Genomic DNA, 26,091 nt, shown 5'->3' with positions numbered 1-26,091 from the left:
GTCGCACTGCCAAGATGGATTTTTCTGTGACTGTGGCGACAGTCGCAGCGCAACAACAGACTATCATTATAAAAATTGTCATGTGACATCAATGTCGCAGTGTAGTTGTGCCTTTGTGTCGTGAGACATTGTCAAGCAACATATGTCGTCGTGTAGCCCTAACCTAAAGCTGACCTACAGCAGTGAAGAAAAATGGCTGGGTTGTTATGGAAACCTGGAGTAAAACTGTGTGTATGTGGAGACTAAGGGCCTGGCGAGCTTCTATTGGCTGATAAGGGACATGTGACCGTGTGTATGGCAGTTGGGATTTGAAGAGAAAGACTTGCAGGCTTGTATTGGCTAATGCAGGGCAATTTTTGGGGAATCTCAGGAACGGTACACCCTAGAGCGCTAAGACCCAGTCTAAAACCTTCCGGACACCTGATGTACATGTGTGCCAAATTTGGTTGTTTGGTCGCGCATAAAGAACAGACAAACAGAAACTCATTTTTATATATATATATTAGATATTAGCAGAAGGACCCAGCTTTGCACGGGTATATTTCATCTATTTAATTTTATGTTTCCATGTGTTGTAAAAAGATATCAACAGTATTCCCCATAACAGTGACCTCCACAGTGCCCGCCCCCTTTAACAGTGACCTCCACTGTTCCCGCCTCCTTTAACAGTGAACTCCATAGCGCCCGTCCGTTTAATAGTGGCCCCTGCCCCCCATGTATGTAGCAGTGTAGTTGTGCCGTCATATGACTGAATATTTAAGGACCTGCGAACTGCTAAAACCTGTGATCAGTTGTTATGGCAACCTGGAGTAGGACCTGCGAACTTCTATTTGCTAATAAGGGACATGTGACCGTGTAAATGGCAGTTCGGATTTAAGTGAAAGGCTTGCTGGCTTCCATTGGCTAATGCAGGTCATATTTTGGGAATCTCTCAGGAACTGTACGTCCTAAAGAGTTGAGTAAAGATCGGTCCAGTCGTTTGGTCGCGCATAAAGAACGCCCAGGACAGACAGCGCGCTCCGCTGTGCATCCTCTGCAGCCGACTCACACCCCGGATCTGGGCCCTGCAACCGCCGCCTGCCACAGCGTATCCTTCACCGGACACCCTTACGCACTGCCCACACCTGCGCACCGGGCAGAGAGTGCCCAGTACCTGCCGCAGCATTGCATCCTGGAGTTCATAGAACTCCAAAGAGCCTGGGAGGACAAAAGCTGGGAGAACTGGGGACCTCTGAATTCTGGGACCCCGGGTATCTGTCAGCACAGGAGGCACATGTTATTCCCCGCAGTGGCCGCATCCTCCTCGCTCCTATTTCGCCCTAACCCCACCCATCAAAGTTAGAAAATGGCCACAAAGTAGCAAGTGAGGGAAGCTATCACTGGCAGGGAGCATTACACACGTATTACACTCCAGCCCCCATCATTGTATACATATCACACAGGGATTTTATTATGTAGGATTACACTCCAGCCCCCATCATGATACATAAAAAAAGCCCTGTGTGAGTGCCCTGTGTCTGTGCCTTTTTGTTAAACTGGACATGCGCGGCGCAGGGCATATCAGCACTCAGCACTTCACACGCCGCCAGCACCTGCCCGCTGCTGTGCCCAGCGCCACCGTGCCCCTCCTCCCCCTCTAGCTTCTTCTGCAGCGCCGCCTCACACCCTGGGATCCCCATCACTATACACATATTACACTCCAACCCCCCATCATTAGACACATATTAGGCTACTTTCATACTGGCGGTTTCTGGGTGTGCTTGTCCGACCCGTTTCAGGGCTCTCACAAGCGGCCCAAAACGCATCAGTTCAGCCCCTGATGCATTCTAAATGGATTAGGATCCGTTCAGGATGCATCAATTTGGCTGCGTTTGGTCTCCGTTGCGCTTTTGAGGGGGACACAAACGCAGCTTGCAGCGTTTTACTGTCGGGCCTGACGATGCAGAGCCAAACGGATCCGTCCTGACTTACAATAAGTCAATAGGGACGGATCCGTTGTTCACTGAAACAATATGGTGTAATTGAAGACAGATCCGTCCCCATTGACTTTCATGTAAGTCAAGACAGATCCGTTTTGACGTACTTTTTTTAAAATGAATGTCATGAACGGATACAAGCGTTTGCATTATCAGTGCACATCCGTCTGTGCAGATACAAGACGGATCCGCACCAAACGCGAGTGGTGAAAGTAGCCTTACACTCCAATGTGGGCTGTAGTGCAATGATGGGGGTTGGAGTGTAATATGATGGAGGTTGGAGTGTAATATGTATACAATAATGGGGTTGGAGTGTAATACATTTGTAATGCTCCTGCCTGTGATAGCTTCCCTCACTTGCTACTGTGCAGCCATTTCCTGACTTTGGTGGGTGGGGTTAGGGCAAAATAGGAGCGAGGAGGATGCGGGCCGCTGCGGGGAATAACATGTGCCTCCTGTGCTGACAGATACCTGGGGTCTAGAATCAGAGGTCCCCAGTGCTCCTAGCTTTGTCCTCCTAGGCTTTTTGGGAGTTCTATGCAACTCCTGGATCCGAATGCTGCAGCTGGTACGGGGCCACACTTTGCCCGAGTGCGCAAGGGTGTCCGGTGAAGGATACACAGTGGCAGCAGCTGTATGCAGGGCCCGGATCCCGGGGCGGGAGTCGGCTGCAGAGTAAGCTGGAGGGGGAGGAGTAGGCACGGCGAGCTGGGCCACAGCAGGTCTGGCCGGGGCGCAGGGGTGGGCGATGCGTGCGTAGCGCCGTGTGTTGATTGGCTGGCGCGTCGCTCATGCACACTTCACTCTAAACCGGCACACAAGCACGGAAACGCACGCACACAGGGATTTTATTATAGAGGATAGATAGCTAGATACACACACACACCTGGTGTAAAGTAGAATTGGCTTAGTTACCCATAGCAACCAATCAGATTTCACCTTTTATTTTCCAAAGGAGCTGTGGAAGTAAATGATAGGAAATTTTTAATTTAGACCTACTGCGATGTTGCTTCATTTAGATTTACAGGGACAGTAAAATTAATATTTGCAAAGTTATATATAGTTTTTAAAAAGGCAATTTACGGCACAGTCCCTCACCTATCAGGTTCTCAGCCACTGTACCTTCTATACTGTCCAATGGAGAAGTGGCTCAGTGACCCTCTCCACTAAAATCTAAGGCCCTTTTCACACGAGCGTGACTGATTAGGTCCGGATGCGTTCAGTGAAACTCGCAGCATTTTGCAAGCAAGTTCTGTCAGTTTTGTCTGCGATTGCGTTGCGTTTTTTCCGCACGGGTGCAATACGCTTTGATGTGTTTTTCACACACGTGATAAAAAACTGAAGGTTTGCAAACAACATCTCTTAGAAACCTTCAGTGAAAAAAAACATTGCATCCGGACTTGCTTCCAGATGCAATGCGTTTTTCACTAACGCCCCATTCACTATGGGGCCAGGGCTGCATGAAAAATGCAGAATATAGAACATGCTGCGTTTTTCATGCAAGGCACAACTGATGCGTGAAAAAAAAAATGTCTCGTGTACACAGACCCATTGAAATGAATGGGTCAGGATTCAGTGCGGGTGCTATCTGTTCACGTCACGTATTGCACCCGCACGGAAAATTTGCACGTGTGAAAGGGGCCTAAGGGATTTAAAGGGGTATTCATAGTTTATAAGGCTGAAAAAAAGACATCTGTCCATCCAGTTCAGCCTGTTATCCTGCAAGTTGATCCAGAGGAAAGCAAAATAAAACCCTGTGAGGTAGAAGCCAATTTTCCTCAACAAAGCATTCCCACCCAAAAAATAAGGGATACCTGTTAGATCATGAGAATGGGGATGCCATGTTTTCCCATTTGAATGGAGCGGCGGACAAGCTTGTGCACCACTGTCATTCCAAGTAATGGGATTGCTGAATGTAAGGACATTGCTCAGCTATCTCCAGCAGCCCCACAGAGTTTGAATGGAGTTGGCAATGTGCGTGATTGACTGCCGTTCCATTCAAACGAGACACAAAAAAAAAAAGTTCTCATGTCTTACTGGACTCCGTGGTTGCACTCACATTAATCTAAGTTATACCATAACCAGTGTTTAACTTGATAGCTATTGTTACCAGAATACCCCTTTATGGAATGAGGCGAACAGGGCTTAGCTCGCAATGGAGGAGGCCATGCCCAAGCAGTAATTAAAAGGAAGAAAACACTTTGGGAAAGTTTTCTCCCACCAGTGGAATGGTTACATCTTCATAAGGTAATTTATCTTCTTTCCAAGCATCATCAACCAAATCTAAAATGCGTCCATCTCTCTTAATCTCGCTGTCCATATGGAGTTCTAAAAATAAAAAAGGAAAATGTAATTAGAAAATAATTTATTGGCTATGATATGGTGTCACATCCATTATAAGCACAAATCCTAAGCGTAGAGATCCGTTTAGACAAGCAGTCTATGGATCAATCATTGTCACTGTGGGTGCATGCACCGGATGATATACTCCTGAAAACTGATGATCTTCATGCTGCGTAAAGGAAGCAAATCACCCAACAAACATGTGTCTGTTAATTTGCTGGGAGATCAGCGGCACATTTACAAATGGCAATGATCGGTGGATCATAGGCACAACCCACTTATGCAGGCCGGCTGGAGTATTGCTCTGTTTAGAGTTAGATAATTGTAATGGGGGTACATGGAGAGGAGAATGGGTGTTACTGTACCTCTGCATTGCCTCATACTTTATTTTTTAAATAGTGGCAGATTTCCTTTGCCATAACATACATTTTCAAGAAAAGTATGTGAACCCTTTGGAATGATATGGATTGTTGTGGAAATTTTATTATGCAATGGTGAGCTTAGAAGGGTTAAACAGGTTTTTTCTCTGCCCAGCAGGTAAAATGGGAGAGGATTGTAAACTGTAATTTTGTCTGCGGCGTCAAAGAAAATTTCTGCTTGTTAAAAGAAAATTTTTCGCTCTATTGTGTAAGGATAAGGTAGGTGCTTTTTCCGTTGTGTAGTTTTTGGTGGATCTTGAGTTGATTGTACACATGATTTGGGATGTGTGTGGCTGAGCAGTACAGGGTATTGATTTTTGTTGGAACTTAACTTTTATGTTACTGTGATTTTGTACAAGGCGATTTTACAGGTTTATAGAGGCAGCAAATGCTTTTTAGTGTTTATACATTAGAGACAGTATTTTTATATGGTTAGGCTGTAAATCACCCACAGAGTGGAGGTTTGCTCTGGTTTCGGGGGTGGGGCACAGGGAATATAGAAACTGTTTGGTTAATTTGGATTTCTATTGCTGGATTTTGTAGACACTATCTTGATTTCCTTTGTGTCAAGCCATGTGGGTTTGTCGGCCATCTTGATGTCCTTTGGCTGTGTGAAGACATGAGGTTTTGTCGGCCATCTTTGTTAGTTTGGTGCTTGCAGGTTTTAACAAGGAATTCATTTAAGTTTGAGCTGGTTCATTTTTTGTTTCGGTGTCTATGGAAAGCGATTTGGTTGTTTTTGCCTCAAATGTCAGTTTTGTCCAGAATAATTATCTTGTCTTTTAGTAACCTATGTACGGTTTGATTTTGTGCTGGATATCAGTTGAGTGTTCGGTTATGTTATAGCTCAGTGACCAGTCTGATAGGGGAATCATTGTGTGAGCATTAGTGGCAGTTTAGCGGTGAAATTGTTCTATAGTTGTTGATTCTGCTTAATGTTTGTATATCTGTGGCTGTTACACTGAATTATAGAATTGTTTGGCATAATTAATACGGGTACTACAGTGTAGAAAGGAGGTCCTTGCAGTTCTGTGCCAAAGGTATTGGGACAACTCCTAGACATTGATAGCAGTGTATTTTTTGTAGCACTAGCAACCATTGTGGTGTTTGTTTTGCTGTGCAATGGAAAGTAGTTGAAAAGTTGAAGGACACGGCGACCATTCTTCAAGCTATGCAGGGATCTACTGAATTGTGTAGCAAACCTGATCGGTACCAGAAAATGACGCAAAAGGAAAGGCAAATATGCTATGATTTTGCTGCTGCGGGGGGGGGGGCGGATAGCGATAAATATCAGGAGCCTTGTAGGCTGAAGCTGAGTTTGGAAGGAGATGTGTTAATTCAGGTCCTATACAGTTGTATGTGTTCCTAAGGTTTTCTGTATTTGAGTTTCGGTTTTTTAAGTTAAAATTTACTTTTTACTGAATCTCAATGTATATAGCAAGACTTTCTGTATTGAAGTTTTCTATGTTGTTTTTTTGCTCTCCTTTTTACAGGTCTTTACTAATCCATTTAAATTTTTTAGGGTTTTTTATTGATTTAATCAAGTTTTTTTTTCAGTTTTCCTTTTTACCACCCATTTTTATTTTTAGTCTATTATTCATTTTTTTTTCCTTTTTCTTTCTCTTTCTTCTCTGTTGATTTTGTTGGGAGTACAGGGGGTCTCGTTATATTGTGTGGGAACTACTGTCTGAATTCAAGGGTTGCTGCTGAGCGAGAGGTTTTTGATCAGTCCACTGCAAAAAGGGCTTCGTGTGCTGTTCAGCTTGACTATATAGAATAATATAGGCAAAGGAAAGGGAGTTGATGAGCTTTTTTTAAAGGAGACAAGGCGATTTATATCACCCGGGCATACCAATAGCTGTAGTGAGTTTCCACTCCAGGTCAATTAGAAGCCCTATCCTGTGGTCAGGTCACTATTCAGAGCCAAAACCGGGCCTGGTATATCTCATTAGGAGACTCAGAGGGCCGCCGTGTGTCGGCGAGAGCCCTTTTCCTCACACTGTTACTCCTTTTCCTGAGGTCTAACTAGGGTGAACGGAGTCAGTGTGTCGGTGCCAGAAACCCTAGGCAACTCAGAGTGTGAACGAAGGGGGTGTAGCAGCCGTCTAAGCGTGTGTACGCGGTGTCAGTCCAAGCGTGTGTCTGTGGGACACTGTAGGTGGACGCACCTACTTTTAGAAGGGCTCGAGCATGGGTTTAGGGAAATTTAGGGAACAGAAGAGTACACATCTGACTATAGGACAGCCTAGCAGTACATGAAATGCATCTATGAAGGAGGAGTTGTTAAGACCCCTCAAAGATTGGCACCAAGGGGCTGTAGGTTCAGAGTGGACCATCCCCAAAGAAGGGACCTTTGAGGTCTGGATTGGAAAAAGTTTGTCCGTGAATTCCCCACTAGACTCCAAAACCATGGTTCCGTCCAGAAAGCAGAACTGTGCTGCACGGATCCATCGATCTCCAGCCAACAGGGCAGTTCAAAAGTCCCAGACAGTGCGAACTATCACTGTCATGTTACCTCCCGTCCAACTAAGACTGCAGAGTCCAAGAGAAGCGCTTTTCGCTCTTCTCATCTCTCCATCTAACCTTGAGACGATACACCATCATTAAGGACGATGAAAGGGGGGAAAGTGGTGCCGAAAACAACGATCTTCAATCTTTTTACTAACCAGGCTAACCTCGTCAACCTGTCAATAAATTTTCTAACCTAGTAGGGAATTACGTTGAGGAACCATCATGACTGGCCTTTTTCTTTGACAGTACTTGGGTCAGATTTTTGCAAAGAAGGTAAAAATCACGGCCGATCCATGCCTGAATGTTCCGCTGTAACCCTTTATTCCATCAGGTATGCCCCCAGGCAGACCCACGGGTTATCACCCGATGTCCACCACCGGGTTACATAGTACATAATACATAAGGCCGAAAAAAAGACATTTGTCCATCCAGTTCGGCCTGTTATCCTACAAGTTGATCCAGAGGAAGGCAAAAAAAAAACAACTGGAGGTAGAAGCCAATTTTCCCCACTTTAGGGAATAAAAAATTCCTTCCCGACTCAATCAGACTAACTCCCTGGATCAACGACCCCTCTCTAGTAGCTAGTAGTCTGTAATATTATTGCACTCCAGAAATACATCCAGGCCCCTCTTGAATTCCTTTATTGTACTCACCATCACCACCTCCTCAGGCAGAGAGTTCCATAGTCTCACTGCTCTTACCGTAAAGAATACTTTTCTATGTTTGTGTACAAACCTTCTTTCCTCCAGACTCAGAGGATGTCCCCTCGTCACAGTCACAGTCCTGAGGATAAATAGATGGATAGATCTCTGTCACTGACCCCTGATATATTTATACATATTAATTAGATCTCCCCTTAGTCGTCTTTTTTCTAAAGTGAATAACCCTAATTTTGAAAATCTTCAGGGTACTGTAGTTGCCCCATTCCAGTTATTGCTTATAGTTGCCCTCCTCTGGACCCTCTCCAGCTTCTGCTAATGTCTGCCTTGTTTACCAGGAGCCCAGAACTGTTACAAAGTACTCCATGTGGTGGTCTGACTAGCGATTTGTAAAGTGGTATGGAGATGTTCATTATCACGGGCATCTATGCGCCCTTCTTGTGCAACCCAGTATCTTATTGGAGCCTTGGCAGCAGCTGCCTGACACTGGTTTTTGCAGCTTAGTTTGCTGTTTATTAAAATTCTTAGATCCTTTTTCCATGTCAGTGTTACCGAGTGTATTTACCATTTAGTATGTACGGGTGACTTGGCATTATTCCTTCCCATGTGCATAACTTTACATTTGTCAGTGTTAAACCTCATCTGCCACTTATCTTCCCAAGCCTCCAATCTATCCAGATCCCTCTGTAGTAGTATACTGTCCTCATCAGTGTAAATTACTTTTACACATTTTAGTGTCATCTGCGAAAATTGATACTTTACTATGCAAGCCTTCTACAAGATCATTAATAAATATATTGGAGAATAGTGGCCCACTACCTGACCCCCTGAGGTACCCCACTAGTGACAGTGACCCAATCTGTGTACCGTTAATAACCACCCTCTGTTTTCTATCATTGAGCCAGTACTTACCCACATACGAGACGTTTTCCTCCCAGTCCGAGCATTTTCATTTTATATACTAACCTTTTTATGCGGTACAGTGTCAAATGCTTTGGGGAAGTCCAGATATAACGACATCCATTGATTCGGCGCTGTCAGTCTAGAACTTACCCTTACCGCCGTCATAGAAACTGATTAAATTAGTTTGGCATGACCGATCCCATCACGAAGCCAAGCAGATATGGCGTTATTTGCTTATTTCCGTTGAGATGCTCTAAGATAGCATCTCTCAGAAAACATTCAAACAGTTTACCCACAACAGATGTTAAACTTACCGGCCTATAGTTTCCACTTTCCAGGCTCTGTTTTTGGACCCTTTTTGAATATTGGCACCACATTTGCCATGTGCCAATCCTGTGGGACATTCCCTGTCAGTATAGAGTCCGCAAATATCAGAAATAAGGGTCTGGCTATGACATTACTTAATTCCCTTATGGATATGGGGGTGTATGCCATCCGGTTCCTGGTGAATCTGTCCATTTTAATCTTTTTAAGTCGCTGATGTACTTCTTCCTGGGTCAGACAGGACACTTAATGGGGAATTTATTTTTACATTCTGCATGTCATCTGACAGTTTATTTTTTTCTCCAATGTATTCACTGAGGAAAATATTTAACAGCTTTGCTTTCTCCTCGTTGCTCTCTGTGACTCCCCCCCTCATTACTCTTTAAAGGGCCGACACCTTCAGATTTATGCTTTTTAACATTTATATAATTGAAGAACATTTTAGGGTTAGTTTTACTCTGTTTGCAATTATATCTCTCGGTCTCTAGTTTGGGCCGCATTTTGTTTTTTACATGTTCTATATTTTTTTCCTTATAGTTTTTCAGTGCTTCCGTTGCTACCCTCCTGTTTTAGTGTTTGTGATTTATATGCTTTCTTTTTAGTCATTATTGCGTTCTTTACAGTTCTATTTATCCACATTGGTTTCTTTTTGTTCCTTAACCTTTTATTCCCATACAGTATGTACCTCTCACAATGAGATTTAGGATGCTTTTAAAAGATATCACATTTGTGGCTGTATTTTTATTTTTGAGGACTTTGTCCCAGTTAGTTCGTTTCTTCTCCCGTACCCAGACGCAATAACCATGTTCATTCTAATCAACCAGGTGATTGGGTCGTGCTAAAAGAAACATCCGAGGACGGGACTAGAGCCGAGATAATCTTGGGCCAATCCAGGTGCTGCTGATGACGCCAACCTCTCTGAAGTTCGAGGGATGAGACAACTGGATCCACACCAGTCATTGCAAGAATCTGCTCAACTAAGTCAAAGAATGAAGAGTATCACTTTTGTTCATTTGTTGATAGCACATAACGACCCATTCCTAGAGGGTAATAAAAGCTATAGGTTTAATATTAGCTCTGGCTCCTGCTCCTCGCTTGTTAATCCTGTATGGGTGTCCAGGCAGCTAGGCGACCTGTAGATGTGGTATGGTTATGCCTGGCTAGCAGACACCATTGACAAGGGTCAGGCCCATACTGACAGGAACAGGGCAGAGGCAGAGCTATGACTAGTGAGGGTCAAAATCCTTTTTAAAGCTTTGGGGGGTCTTGGGGCTCACTGGTTTTCCATTGGATCCAGGCGAACGGAAATAGGACATGTACTTATGTTTTTTTGTTTCCATTCCTTCTATACGCCGGAGTGAGATGTTCCTGATGTCTAATCGACCGAGTTACCGAAGCCCGAACAGACAAGACGCCCTGAAGACCAAACCATGGACCAGATGCAGAGGATTCCAAACCAGCCGGCGACCAACGTGAAATGCCACCTCCTGAGTCACCTCCCGAAGCCATGTGTCAAGATTGACTTTCTGTTTTCCATCATCTGTTTTGTTTTATGGATTCAGGACTTTTCGTAGACAAGACAGTATTTTTTCAAAGAAGAAGATAGAGATTCATCGAGGGACACTGGGGAGCATATGACAAAGAGGAGGGACTGTTGTGGAAATTTTATTATGCAGACATTTTATCTTAGGATGTGTGTGTTTTTATAGATTGTCATCTGTATCCCTGTGTCGGATTTAACCGAGGAACGCTCTAGCAGAGGGTACTTGGGTTGAATCGGGACCAGTGGTAAAACCGTCAGTATGAAAACCTTCTCATGGGCTTCTCATTAGAGAAGTGAAGTCTGCATAACGAGAGATACATATTATACCTCTGCTGCGGCTTCGCTATCCCTTTCTGGATACATATCTGCTTTTAAGACATGCATATCTGCCTTGTCAGTATACTCGTACCGTATACTGACAATATCCGTAGCAATGTCTCGCAGATAATCTCAAACCTATAAGAACCAGTAGACTGATCTTCACTAGATACTGGTCACTTTGAGCAGTATTGAATGGGGTCCAATCTGACAGTGATGGGCAGCCACCTGGCTGATCAGACAATGGACATGACTCATCCTGCATTGCACTGTCCAGCCAGGTTGATGCCCTCCCCTGTCCTTTGACAAGTATCTGAACTATCTCATCTTCCTGTGTCATCACTTCCTGTATCCTTGTTACATGAAGAAAGTGGTCGGGTGACGGGCCGGCCCTTTTCTATTGTTACTGTGACTAAATAAAAAGGTGAGCAGACTGTGGAGGAGGGGCAGTTGCTCAGAAGAACTCAAGATGGTAACACCTTTGTCTGACTGCGGTTGAGGGATTTGCCTGTCCTTACACAAAATCTGATGAGAGCGGATTTCTAATATTAATATTTCTATAACAGGATTTCTGCACAAATTGGTCATAAAATGTGATCGGATCTTCATCTAAGTCACAACAATAACAATCACAGTCCTGCTTAAACTAATAACACAAAGAATTAAATATTACCGATGTTTATTATTGAACAGACCATGTAAACATTCCCAGTGCAGGTGGAAAAAGTATGTGAACCCCTAGACTAATGACACTCCCAATAGCTAATTGGAGTGAGGTGTCAGCCAACTAGTGTCCAATGAGATGAGATTGGAGGTGTTGGTTACAGCTGCCCTGCCCTGTAAAAAAACACACCAGTTCTGGGTTTGCTTTCCACAAAAAGCATTGCCTGATGTGAATGATGCCTCGCACAAAAGAGCTCTCAGAAGACCTACGATTAAGAATTGTTGACTTGCATAAAGCTGGAAAAGGTTATAAAAGTATCTCCAAAAGCCTTGCTGTTCCATCAGTCCACGATAAGACAAACTGTCTATAAATGGAGAAAGTTCAGCACTGCTGCTACTCTCCCTAGGAGTTGCCGTCCTGTAAAGATGACTGCAAGAGCACAGCGCAGACTGCTCAATGAGGTGAAGAAGAATCCTAGTGTGTCAGCTAAAGACTTAGCATATGCCAGAGACTTTTGTAACATCCCTGTTAGCGAATCTACGAAACGTAAAACACTAAACAAGAATGGATTTCATGGGAGGATACCACAGAGGAAGCCACTGCTGTCCAAAAAAAAAAAAAAAACATTGTTGCACGTTTACAGTTTGCACAAGAGCACCTGGATGTTCCACAGCAGTCAGGGCTCCAGATGGCGACCAAAACGGTCGCCAATGCGCCTTAAAATTTGCAGATGGCGACAAGACTTAAATCTTGTCGCCATTTGCGACTGTACAGCCGCGCTCCTGCGCAGCCTAAGTTCTCTTGTCTTCACTAGCACAGTGGAGAAGGAAGGAGTCCCTCCCTCTCCACTGTGACGTGGCCGCCACTGCCACCAATGGGGAGATAGCAGGGGAGGAGGAGGGGAGGAGCTGTCGCCACTGCGCCACCAATGAACGTAAAACATAAGTATAGGCAGCGGTATCACAGACACGGCACCCGGCCTCAATAACAGGGCATGCGATACGCGGCAATTAACCCCTCAGGTGCCACAGATCGCATGCCCTGTTATTGAGGCTGGGTGCCGGGTAGGGTTGAGCGATATACCGGTATCACGATATACCGCGGTATTAAAAAAACGGCGATATGGCGATATCGCCGTTTTGTAAATACCGCGGTATTTCGTGACGTCATAGGAGCGGTCATGTACGCTGACCGCTTCTAAATCTGCGGCCGCCCGCCCCAGCATGAACCGATACGGGACATTTGCAGAGTACTTCTACTCGTGCAAATGTCCCCGATACCTGCTGGCCGCTTGCGGCGGCGCTCTTAGCAGTTCGGCCGGCGTGGGGGAAGGGAAGGAATTCTGTCACTCGCATTTCCTGCACCCGACCTCTGAGAGGACGCTGGTGATCCGCGCAATTAACCCCTCAGGTGATCACAGCGTCCTCTCAGAGGTCGGGTGCCGGGAATGTGGGCAGTGCCCCCCTCCTCCCTCCCTCCCCAGTATTAATCATTGAGGCCACAGGGTCGTCCCCCCATCATTGGTGCAGTGGGCCCCCCCTCCTCTCGTCCCTCCCCAGTATTAATCATTGGAGGCCACAGGATCCCTCTCCCCCGCCATCATTGGTGGCAGTTTGCAGTTCCGATCGGAGTCCCAGCAGGGTAATGCTGGGGCTCCGATCGGTTACCATGGTAGCCAGGACGCTACTGAAGCCCTGGCTGCCATGGAATGTTAGTGAGCAGCATTATACTCACGTGCGTCGTGGCCGCCGGGCGCTCCTTCTTCTCATAGGTCTGTGCGGCGCATTGCTAATGCTATAAGCCTTAGCAATGCGCCGCACAGACAGAAGAAGGAGCGACCGGCGGCCACGACGCACGTGAGTATAATGCTGCTCACTAACATACCATGGCAGCCAGGGCTTCAGTAGCGCCTGGCTACCATGGTAACCGATCGAGCCCCAGCATTACACTGCTGTGACTCCGATCGGAACTGCAAACTGCACCAAAGATGGGTGGAGGATGGAGTACGACGACCCTGTTGGCCTCCAATGATTAATACTGGGGGGGGGAGGAGGGGGGGGCCCACTGCCACCAATGATGGGGGGGACGACCCTGTGGCCTCCAATGATTAATTCTGGGGAGGGAGGAGTGGGGGGCCGACTGCCACCGATGATCGGGGGGAAGACCCTGTGGCTTCCAATGATTAATACTGGGGAAGGAAGGGGGCCCACAGCCACCAATGATGGGGGGGATGACCCTGTGGCCCTCCAATGATTAATACTGGGGAGGGGGGGGGGGGCCCACTGCCACCAATGAAGGGAGGGGGCACCCTGTGGCCACTGCCACCAATGATTAATACTGGGGGGGGTGGTGCACTGCCCACTGCCACCAATGATGGGGGGGGGGGGGGGGGGACCCGGTGGCGACTGCCAGCAATGATTAATACTGGGGGGAAGGGGCACTGCCACCAATGATGGGGAGGGGGACCCTGTGGCCACTGCCACCAATGATTAATACTAGGGGGGGGGGGGGTTACCAGAGGGGGCTGATAAGAGGGAGAGGCTGGGGGGGGCTGATCAGAGGCTGGGGAACTGCCCGTCTGCCCCCATACAGTATAACGTCTCCTTGTGGCTGCCCCTATACAGTGTAACGTTTCCTTGTGGCTGCCCCCATACAGTATAACGTCTCCTTGTGGCTGCCCCCATACAGTGTAACGTCTCCTTGTGGCTGCCCCCATACAGTGTAACGTCTCCTTGTGGCTGCCCCCATACAGTATAACGTCTCCTTGTGGCTGCCCCCATACAGTGTAACGTCTCCTTGTGGCTGCCCCCATACAGTGTAACGTCTCCTTGTGGCTGCCCGGCTGCCCCCATACAGTATAACGTCTCCTTGTGGCTGCCCCCATACAGTATAACGTCTCCTTGTGGCTGCCCCATACAGTGTACATCTCCTTGTGGCTGCCCCCATACAGTATTACGTCTCCTTGTGGCTGCCCCATACAGTGTAACGTCTCCTTGTGCCCCCCCCCATACAGTGTAACGTCTTCTTGTTGCCCCCCCATACAGTGTAACGTCTCCTTGTGGCTACCCCATACAGTATAACGTCTCCTTGTGGCTGCCCCCATACAGTATAATGTCTCCTTGTGGCCCCAAGTGTTTTTTTCTTCTAAATGGGCATTTATCGCGATATATATCGTTATCGCGATAAATTTCTTAATATCGTGGGAATATTTTTGATATCGTCCAACCCTAGTGCCGGGTCTGTGATACCACTGCAGACAATTGTATAAAGGAGTTAAAGAGGACCTTTCATGGGTCCAAAGAATAAGTAGCAGGCTGCATAGAGCGGCGCCCAGGGATCTAAGTGCACTTACTATTATTCCTGGGCGCCGCTCCGCTCGCCCGCTGTGGCCCCCGGTATTTTCAACATTCAAAGCAAGGAGGAGGTGTCTCTCCATCTCCATGACAGCAGCGCTGTCCAATCGCAGCTCAGAGCGAGGGAGTTTTTTTTCTCTGAGCTCTGCGCTGTGATTGGACAGCGCTGCTGTCAGGGAGAAGGAGAGACACTGGCGTCTCCTCCTCCTTGCTCTGAATGTTGAAAATACCGGGGGCCACAGCGGGCGAACGGAGCGGCGCCCAGGAATAATAGTAAGTGCACTTAGATCCCTGGGCGCCGCTCTATGCAGCCTGCTACTAAGTTCATATTCTTTGGACACATGAAAGGTCCTCTTTAATTACATTCATTGGTGGTGCAGTGCGCCCCCCCCCAAAGCCTCCCCCCCCCCCCCCATTATCACTGGCCACAAGGTCCCCCCCCCCCCCCCATTGTTATATGGTGGCCACAGGGTGCCATCCCCTCCATTGGTGGCAGTGGCAGATTACACTGCTGGGGCTCAGATCGGTACCATGGCAGCCAGGACGCTGCTGAAGCCCTGGCTGCCATGTTCAGCTCCCTGCTGCTGTGTGCACAGAGCCCAGGGCAGCAGGGAGATGTGTGACATCCTATTCACCCTGATAGAGATCTATCAGGGTGAATAGCACAAGGGATGAAAAGATCCAGGTTCTAGTCCCTAAGGGAAGAAATGGTTATTAAATAAAAAGTTTTAAAAAAAAAACAAAAAAAAACACCAAAATACTAAAACAGTTTAAATGGCCCCCTTCCCAGTTTTATATATAAAATTTACAAACAATAAAGAATAAACATATTACATATCGCCACGTCCCAAAAAGTGTGAGCTATTAAAATATTAATTAAAAAAATTATTAAAAAATATTTCCGCTCGGTGAAGGCCGTAACAGAAAAAAATAAATAAAAATTATCTAAACCACGCAATTCGCCATTTTTAGTCACCTTGTCCCCCAGAAGATGTCCCTGGATGTGAGAGGTATGTGGTGCTGTTTTCTCAAAGTCCTTTTTTTAAAATTAAATGCATTTTAAATTTGGCGACTAAAAAATTTAATTTGGCTCCTAAATTTTTTAGTTTAGGAGCCAATGGCTCCTGGTCATTTTTTTTTTGTCTGGAGCACTGGCAGTACTGGCAAAATATTCTGTGGACAGATGAAACCAAAGTGGAGTTGTTTGGAAGAAACACACAACACTATGTGTGGAGAAAAAGAGGCACAGCACACCAACATCAAAACCTCATCCCAACTGTGAAGTATGGTGGTGGGGGCATCATGGATTGGGGCTGCTTTGCTGCGTCAGGGCCTGGACAGATTGCCATTATCGAAGGAAAAATTAATTCCCAAGTTTATCAAGACATTTTGCAGGAGAACTTAAAGGGGTATTCTCATCTTAATGATCATACCTTATTTTATTAAGTATGTGCCAATGATCATTTTTGCCAATATAAACTATTATTAAATTTCTACCTTTCTAGGTCAAATATTGTGGATTGTACCCGAGTGTTTGATTTGGTCTCCCCTAGAAACATCCACCCTGGGCCGCGCTTGCGCATAAGCTCCTCTTCTTTCTTCTTGCCTCCTGCTCAGTCATCACATGAGCGTGCATGCCGCCCAATGCCGCGCATGCTCTGTATGCAACGGCTGTAGAGGGGGAGAATGGTGGAGGAGAGGAGCTGTCAGCCTTCAGCAGCGCAGCCCCAATCAGTGAATGGTGAGGAGAATGGGGCTGCGCTGCTGTGTGTAACTGTGCCGACCCCCCCCCCTTTCAGGTGGTGGAGGAGGGGAGTTGTCAGCGTTCAGCAGCGCAGCCAGGGTCAGTGAATGGTGAGAACGGGCTGCTCTGTGTAACTGTGCCGACCCCCCCCCCCCCCCTCCCCTCCCTTCAGGAGGAGAGGAGGTCAGCTGTCAGCGTCGTTCAGCAGAGCAGTGAATGGTGAGGAGAACGGGCTGCCCTGCTGTGGATAACTGTGCCGACTCATCTCACGTACAGGACACATATCAGGTTAATTTGCATATGTATCAAATAGTTGTTTTTTTTTACACAATAAAAGCACACAGAGCTATGGGGACTGGGTATTGCGGATGTGCTAGCAGCCATCTAGCAACCCATGTCCTCAGTACTATACACAAAATCCCAATGACAGGTTCCCTAAATAAAAAAATAAAAAAATAAAAAAAAAATAAAAAAAAAAGCATCCAGGGGGTGGGGAAAACTCAGGACTCAAGATAATTAATATAATTAAAATGGTTGCAAACCAGGTGGGTTGGGAGGGCCCAGCCTTCACTTTAGGATCGTGTTATACAAGAGCTGCTAGAGTCTCTGCTACCTCACACTGAGCGGTTTCAAACAGATCAGCTCAGTCAGATGAATCAACTCGGTCAGTGAAAGAATTTGATTCAAGAGAACGATTCATTCAAGAACTGGACATCTCTACCTTCTATGTGGTGTCGCCTGGTAAAGCATTGGTGGTGTTGATGTTATCTTACCTGATGTTCTGTACCTGTTCTGTGTCTTGTTCCACTCTGTTCCATGTTTAGCCTAGCAGTGCTATAACTGTGTCTGACAGCTTGGCAGTGCTACTGCTTCTGATCCTGCCTGTTCCATGTCTTGCCTTTAGTGCCTTACTGTTCCTGTCCTGTGTATGTCCTGCCTTCGTGAGAGGGTTCCTGGGTCCTCCGGAGGGAGGATACTTATCTGTGTGCAGCTCTGCTTCCGTTCCGCATGGGATCCAGTCATCTGCTTGTGTGCTGGTTCCCTTTTGTTGTCCGATCCATGTCCTGTGCTCGTTTGGGTTCCAGTCCTGTTGTCTGTGGTTCTCTGCAGGTAGCGACCAAGTGCACCAGCAGACCAGAGGCAAAATCCAGGAGGGTGAAGATCCAGTGAGCCACATTCTTCACAGAGCCCTTGGTGGTGGGGATGAACTGGGTCGAGGGCTCACTGGTCGCACTTGGCCGCTACCTGCAGAGAACCACAGACAACATGACTACAGACAACATGACTGGAACCCAAACAAGCACATGACTTGGATCAGACAACAAACGGGAAGCAGCACAGAAGCAGATGCCTGAATCCTAAGTGGAATGGAAGCATGGCTGTCTCGGGCAGAGCTGCACACAAAGATCCTCCCTCCAGAGAACCCAGAAGCCCTCACAAAGGCAGGACATACACAGGACAGGAGCAGAAGCAGTAAGGTGCAGCAGGCAACACATGGAACAGACTGGATCAGAAGCAGTAGGCATTGCCAAGCTATCAGATGCAGTTAGAGCACTGCTAGGCTAAACATGGAACTTACAGGATCAGAAGCAGTATAGCACTGCCGGGCCAGACATGGATCAGACAGGATTGTAAGCAGTATAGCACTGCCAGGCTGGACACAGAACAGACAGGATTAGTGTTGAGCGAACTTGTGTTTTTAAGTTCGGAGTCTAAAGTTTGGGTTCTCGAAGAATGGCGTTATGGATTCCGCTACCACGGACCATAAGGGAATTTAGAATCCATAACGCAGTTCTTCGATAACCCGAACTTTAGACGCCGAACTTAAAACACAAGTTCGCTCAACACTAGACAGGATCAGAGGCAGTAGCACTGCCAAACTATCAGATGCAGCTAGGGCACTGCTAGGCTAAACATGGAACAGAGTATCAGGCAAGGCAATCAACACCAATTCTTTACCAGGCGACACCACAAAAGTGCAGATGGCAAAAACCCCTGGGTATACAGAGAAGGGGAGCAGTAACAATTTTAAAACATAACTTTTAATATGTCTATTCTCCCAAGGTAGGGAGTAAAAGACCCCTTACAAACAAAAAGACAGACAAGACCCCTGGAGGGTTATGCCGCGTATATGACGCTGTATACCCACACAGGTGTCGTCCACCCTAGGCCTATGGTATATTTGCACCAGGGCCTAAAAGGGAAGGACCATGTGATCCCTAATATCTGAAACCCTAGGTAATGTCAGGATCAGACATAAAATGGAAAGGTCTTATGTGATCCCTGGTATCTGAAACCCTAAGGGTAATGTCAGGGATCAGACATAAAATAAATGGAAAGGTCTTACCAGTTTCTTAGAAGGCCTCACTGAATAACTCCATGAGTGGGTTAATACAGGAGGTGGTCACGATCGGGCAGGAAGGTACGTCAACAGATGTTCATGTAGGGAGGGGATAAGGACGTCCGAAGTGTCCAAACAGCCAGGTATTAGAGTAGCCTCAGAAAAGAAACTCACCCTAGTACCTCCCTACTTGACCTACCTGGCCCTAGTGACCTATCACGGGGTCCGTGCCCCGCAAGGGGTGGCCCCGTCCAGAACCTTGCCCTGATGCGGAATCCCTAAGAAACCCTATCACAAAGTGACTAAGGGCAGGGTCCTGTGTATCAAGGCAGGTGGAGATATAATTAGTCTAAAGTAACATATATCTCAAAATCAATGATGTGAAAAAGTTAAATAGCAATAAGCACAAGAAGAGTGCGTATTAATGGTGATATGTGAGCGTGTCCCACGCTCACATATCACCATTAATACGCACTCTTCTTGTGCTTATTGCTATTTAACTTTTTCACATCATTGATTTTGAGATATATGTTACTTTAGACTAATTATATCTCCACCTGCCTTGATACACAGGACCCTGCCCTTAGTCACTTTGTGATAGGGTTTCTTAGGGATTCCGCATCAGGGCAAGGTTCCGGACGGGGCCACCCCTTGCGGGGCACGGACCCCGTGATAGGTCACTAGGGCCAGGTAGGTCAAGTAGGGAGGTACTAGGGTGAGTTTCTTTTCTGAGGCTACTCTAATACCTGGCTGTTTGGACACTTCGGACGTCCTTATCCCCTCCCTACATGAACATCTGTTGACGTACCTTCCTGCCCGATCGTGACCACCTCCTGTATTAACCCACACATGGAGTTATTCAGTGAGGCCTTCTAAGAAACTGGTAAGACCTTTCCATTTATTTTATGTCTGATCCTGACATTACCCTTAGGGTTTCAGATACCAGGGATCACATAAGACCTTTCCATTTTATGTCTGATCCTGACATTACCCTTAGGGTTTCAGATATTAGGGATCACATGGTCCTTCCCTTTTAGGCCCTGGTGCAAATATACCATAGGCCTAGGGTGGACGACACCTGTGTGGGTATACAGCGTCATATACGCGGCATAACCCTCCAGGGGTCTTGTCTGTCTTTTTGTTTGTAAGGGGTCTTTTACTCCCTACCTTGGGAGAATAGACATATTAAAAGTTATGTTTTAAAATTGTTACTGCTCCCCTTCTCTGTATATCTTTACTTCCCTGAGCGGTACCCAGGTGAACTGCCCCTGCAAGTCATATTTCCTGGGAAGACACACCATTCTTCTATCAAAACCCCCTGGGTCAGCAGCAAGGTGCTACACCTAGCAAGGCCCAAGCCCCACAGCTCAAAGATAGATATAGCTGCGATAACGAGGGCACCTGATAAGCCACACCCAGGAATAGATCAGGGAACGTTAATTACACCAGGAGCAGAAGAACCAAGAACTATAGAACAAGCCACAACTATCACAGTGACAGCAGTGTGCTGTTACTTGTAGTTCTGTTGCATTGCATTTCAGCCAAGGTAGCATGCACCTGCGTTCTCATATCTATACATTATGGAGGTGCTAGTTTGTTTATTTTTTATTTCCCTTTGATAATACCGCTGGGGGTGGCGCTCCCTGGTGGTGACTGGGCGGCCGTAACTCACTGAGGTCACGTGCCTGCTCTGCCTGCTTTATTCATAAAGTAGGCGGTGCAGGCACGTGACCTCCGTGAGTTACAGCCGCCCGGCCTGCCTGCTAGCGCTTACTACAGGAGCGTGACATGTGTACCGGTAAGTACGGTACACATGGGGAGCGCATCATTACTCAGTTTAGATATGATGATTAACACTACGTATAATACAGTACATACTGAGCGGCGGGGCCAGAGTACAGTGCCTGCACGGCCCCGCCGCTCTCCCCGCCTACTACAGCCCCTCCCTAGGAATCTGTGCATGGCATTATGATGGGGGGGGGGGGGGTCTGTGGATGAGACTGTTATGTTATATAGCAGTGCCATCCACAGATCCCCCCCATCATCATAATGCCATCCACAGATCCCACCACCATCATAATGCCATCCACAGATCCCCCACCCCATAACAGTGCATCATCCACAGATCCCCCATAATAGTGTCATGCACAGACGGCTTGGATGCGGACCCAAACAACGGTCGTGTGCATGAGGCCTAAAACATGCGTAGAGAATGGTAGAAGAGACAGACCTACCGGCCCGTCCTCTTCCTCACCACACCCACTTTTTTAGACCTGGCGTGTGTGGGGAAAAGGTTCTTTGAGCCTGCAATCTGCACCAGGAATACACCTAATATAGGCATATTTCTGCTTAATAAATGACCCCCAAAGTGCCTAATCAGACCACACCTGCCTGAGACATAACTGCATGCCGAGTTTTACAGCAATGCAACATTTCTATCTGGGAGCGTTATTTATTTTTTGTTAGTGTATATACAGATGTAGCAGAGTTGTGTCCGGCCAATCCTCCGCTTGTCTGCTGGAATGCGTATCGATCTCCGCCGAACCCCATTATACTTAAAGGGGTTGGCCACTTTGTTAGCACTTATTAAAACTATAAAAGAAAGTAGGGAGATATTACACTTACTACGGTAATGTATTTTCTTAAGGGTACTTGTGAAGATCCGGCAGGCAGTTCCGTTACCATAACTGCCTGCTGGATCCGGATAAACTGATCAGTTACTTTAACGTTAGTGTGAAAGTACCCTAAGAAGATCTGCCTGGTTTTCCTGCTATTTGCAGCCACGCCCCCTCCTGTCCCGCTCTCACCACGCTCCCCCCCCTCCTGTCCCGCTCTCACCACGCTCCCCCCCCCCCTCCTGTCCCGCTCTCACCACGCTTCCCCCCCCCTCCTGTCCCGCTCTCACCACGCTCCCCCCCCCCCTCCTGTCCCGCTCTCACCACGCTCCCCCCCCCCCCCTCCTGTCCCCGCTCTCACCACGCTCCCCCCCCCCTCCGCTCTCACCCCCCCCTCCTGTCCCGCTCTCACCCCCCCTCCTCCAGTCACTGGTCTCACCATCTATAAATGTGTCCTCTCCTTCCTGCACTCTGTATATGGTGATATGTGACCCCCACCACTGCATATAGAGATCCATGACCCGCTGTACACTGTATACAGTGATCCATGCTAAGAGTAGCCCACGAGTGCCGCCAGAAGTCCGCCCCGGCCCTATTCAGGTCGGAGATGCGGCCACGGCATGGCAAACATGCCGAGAGGCGGCCGGATAAAAAAACGCATCATGCTGGGCACTAGTGAATGTGAATGGGGCCGGAGCGGACTTCTGACGGCACTCGCGGGCTAGCGTTAGCACGGATTCATTTGAGTTCGAAAACTGGTGAAAATTAACAAATTTGTTGGGGGCGACTGGTCACGCCTCTCCCTGCCATTGTCACGCCTCTCCCTGCCATTTCTTTTTTTTTTTTAAGACAGTTAAAAAGTCGCAAACACATAGTTTGCAACTTTTTAACGCCACAGGTGGGCGGGGATGTCATGTGACTGCTCGCTGCAATGCATGCTGGGATTTTTACTTTCACTTTGTAGCTGCTCCTCCCACACAGCCGGTCTGAGGAGCTCCTCCAGGGAGGTATGTCATGGTGAACAGGTTAGAAAAATTATATATAGCCAGTACATGTCACATGATATTAACGTGCGCAACGCATAAGTGATGCGTGAAAATCACCGCTCATCTGAACAGCCCCATAGAAATAAATGGGTCGGTATTCAGTGCGGGTGCAATGCGTTCACCTCCCGCATCGCATCCGCGCGGAATACTCGCCCGTGTGAAAGGGGCCTTTTAGCCGTAAAAAGTATCTCAAGTTACCTTTTTGTACGCCAGTTGGGCGTAGCCATGTCAGTGGTCGTGCTGGGACCCCAGCCCTGGTAAATTTACTTACATTTGAGCCTGGAAACAGGTTTTTATTCCAGACGCACAGATGCGGCTAATTGTTAAAGGGGGATCTCCATAATAATGACTTCTTCTCAAGTGCCAGCAGCCTGCCAATCTGAACAGAAGATTCATACTTACCTGCTCCCTGCCATGCCGGTCCGCCACCCTGTCTCCATGTTCCGGTCACCGCAGTGTTGATATTTGGCACGGCATGCTCAGCTGCAACCAATGACTGGCTTCAGTGGTGATGTGGCTACAGAACAAGTCACCACTGCGGACACCAGAGCACGAAGGACCCATGAGACGGGGAGCCTGCAAGTATGAATCGTCTGTTCAGAGAGGCAGGCGGCTGGCACTTGACAGTCATTATTATGGAGAACCCCCTTGAGGTCCTTTTACATGGACAGATATTCAGGCTGATTATTGGGGATAAGCGTTTGGACAAATTCTGATTCCCATTAATTGTAATCACCCAATCAACAAGCAAACGCTGGATCTTCGGGTGATCATGTTCTGCCAGCACCAAAAATCATTGCGTGCAGCAGAGTGCGCTGTGTAAACGCAGTCCTCATTGGGAACACAGCCCGAGAGGGCAAAGGCAAGCGGGCACCACTACTAGGCCACAGCTAATCCAAAATTAGCTTCACCCAAGTCATGTGAGACTTTAATGAATGAATTTGGTAATCATTTTTACATCTTTAACCCCTTAATGACCACCCATACGCCTTTTTACGAAGGTCACTAAGGGGCCACCGCTTTTTTATGGCGGCCCAGTCTAAGCGCTGCACATGAGAGCCGCACTCCTGCTCTAACAGCCCGGACCGGCAGTAGTGCTGATCAGGGCTGTTTAAAGCCGCTTTTCAATGCAAACAATTGCTAAAAAATTAAAAAAATCTCCCCATATGTTTGGTAGCGCAACGTCCGTAACCCCACCAGCACTACATAAATGTAATGTAAATTATCCCCTACAGTGGATGAAGTTTAAAAAAAAAAGTGTGGGGGGGGGGGTTTATTGCACAAAAGTAGTAAGACATGTACGGTATTTGGAATTGCTGCAAACATAATTATTATGTTATTGATACCGAAAATGAACTCTGTAAAATTTATAACGTAAAAACTCAGTGGCAGTATTGTTGATTTTCCCATCTCCTTCCCAGAAAGTTGTGTGTACCCCAAAATGGCACCATTAAAAACTATAACATGTCCTGCAAAAAACAAGCCCTCATACAGCTACATAGACGGGAAAAAATAAAAAATAAGTCATAGCTCTTGGAAGTCGACGATAAAAAAAAAAAAAAAAAAGGAAGAAATACGCTTGATCAGTAAGGCCTAAAACAGGCTGGTTACTAAGGGCTCTTTCACACCTGCGTTATTGTCTTCCGGCATAGAGTTCCGTCGTCGGGGCTCTATGCCGGAAGAATCCTGATCAGGATTATCCTAATGCATTCTGAATGGAGAGAAATCCGTTCAGGATGCATCAGGATGTCTTCAGTTCCGGAACGGAACGTTTGTTGGCCGGAGAAAATACCGCAGCATGCTGCGCTTTTTGCTCCGGCCAAAAATCCAGAACACTTGCCGCAAGGCCGGATCCGGAATTAATGCCCATTGGAAGGCATTGATCCGGATCCGGCCTTAAGCTAAACGTCGTTTCGGCGCATTGCCGGAACTGACATTTAGCATTTTCTGAATGGTTACCATGGCTGCCGGGACGCTAAAGTCCTGACAGCCATGGTAAAGTGTAGCGGGGAGCGGGGGAGCAGCATACTTACCGTCCGTGCGGCTCCCCGGGCGCTTCAGAGTGACGTCAGGGCGCCCCAAGCGCATGGATCACGTGATCCATGCGCATGGGACGCTCTGACATCATTCTGGAGCGCCCGGGGAGCCGCACGGACTGTAAGTATACCGCTCCCCCGCTCCTACTATGGCAGCCAGGACTTTAATAGCGTCCTGGGTGCCATAGTAACACTGAAAGCATTTGGAAGACGGATCCGTCTTCAAATGCTTTCAGTACACTTGCGTTTTTCCGGATCCGGCGGGCACCTCCGGCAACGGAAGTGCATGCCGGATCCCAACAACGCAAGTGTGAAAGAGGCCTAAGGGGTTAATAACATTACAGACAAGTCCCCGTACAGCATTAGGCTAGTGCTACACGCCGATATGTCGCGCGACAATTCTTATAATGATAGTCTATAGTTTCGCCATGCAACACGACGGTGCGACACCATAGACTATCATTATAAGAAACGTCGCGGTGTAGCTGTGCCCTGTGTGTCGCACTACACATGTCGTCGTGTAGCCCTAGCCGAAGGGTGAGGAGGAGTCGACTTGGAGTCTGTGATCTGCACTAAGCAGAACATGGAGGGATTTGTAATTAGCTTGAAGGTACCAGCGAATAGATTAACCCCTTACAGTCGCATCCCTCCAGCTTTTATCAGCTGGCACTTCTATGATAGTATTTACGAGGCCATGGTCATGCTATGGCAGTGCTATCTGGCCCACTGCCCACTGCCCACTGCCCACTGCCCCCTCCCCCGACTCTGCATTATTGCTATGTGCGCCGCCAGGATTAGCCTGTCCACCGGCTGACTCACCAGTCACCATGCGAGGGAGCTCCGCTTCAGTAGGGCGCGCCACAAGCCTCACGTGACCGGCGTCAGTGTCACATGACCGAGGCTTACTCCCGGAAGAGCGCACCTCAGTCACGTAGTAGATCACGTGATCGCGCCTCTCTGCGCTGTGCTGGACTCTGGCAGCAATGACAGCCCCGCCCGCAGCTCTAGTCAGTCAGCGGAAGTCTGAATATGTGGCTGAGCCCACAGCAACCAATCAGATTACAGCTTTCATTTTTATAAGGCTCTGAATGTGCTGTGAGACAGGTTTAGAGGAGATGTCCACATCCCCACAGTAGGAGCCTTATAGTATATCTCCTAGGGTTTTCAAGCGTACGAGGGTCGGGTTTGGTTTATCTAAGAATTCCGCCATCACGGATCGCAACTTATGGTTTGTGGTGGCAGAATCCATAATGGACTTAGATGACCTGAACCTTGAACCTGAAAACACAAGTTGGC

General features: G+C 47.4%; 1 protein-coding gene across 2 annotated transcripts in view; it reads right to left on the bottom strand.

The window, feature by feature from the left end:
• ANAPC13 (anaphase promoting complex subunit 13) overlaps positions 1-25,745 on the bottom strand; it is a 29,148-nt gene extending 3,403 nt beyond the window's left edge. Inside the window, exons 1-2 of one of the 2 annotated variants that reach the window (XM_040442737.1) lie at positions 25,622-25,745; positions 4,198-4,304 (exon numbers count right to left, since the gene is read on the bottom strand). In XM_040442737.1, the coding sequence (XP_040298671.1) occupies positions 4,198-4,296 (99 nt within the window). In that variant the 5' untranslated portion in view covers positions 4,297-4,304; positions 25,622-25,745. Of the gene's footprint in view, positions 1-4,197; positions 4,305-25,614 lie in introns of both variants that reach the window. The other variant, XM_040442736.1, reaches the window with a different exon arrangement.
• Positions 25,746-26,091: the final 346 nt, after the last annotated feature.

The sequence above is a fragment of the Bufo bufo genome, chromosome 8, assembly GCF_905171765.1.
Source record: "Bufo bufo chromosome 8, aBufBuf1.1, whole genome shotgun sequence".
In the NCBI taxonomy this organism is placed as follows: domain Eukaryota; kingdom Metazoa; phylum Chordata; class Amphibia; order Anura; family Bufonidae; genus Bufo; species Bufo bufo.
This window is presented reverse-complemented; position numbering and strand designations above follow the sequence as displayed.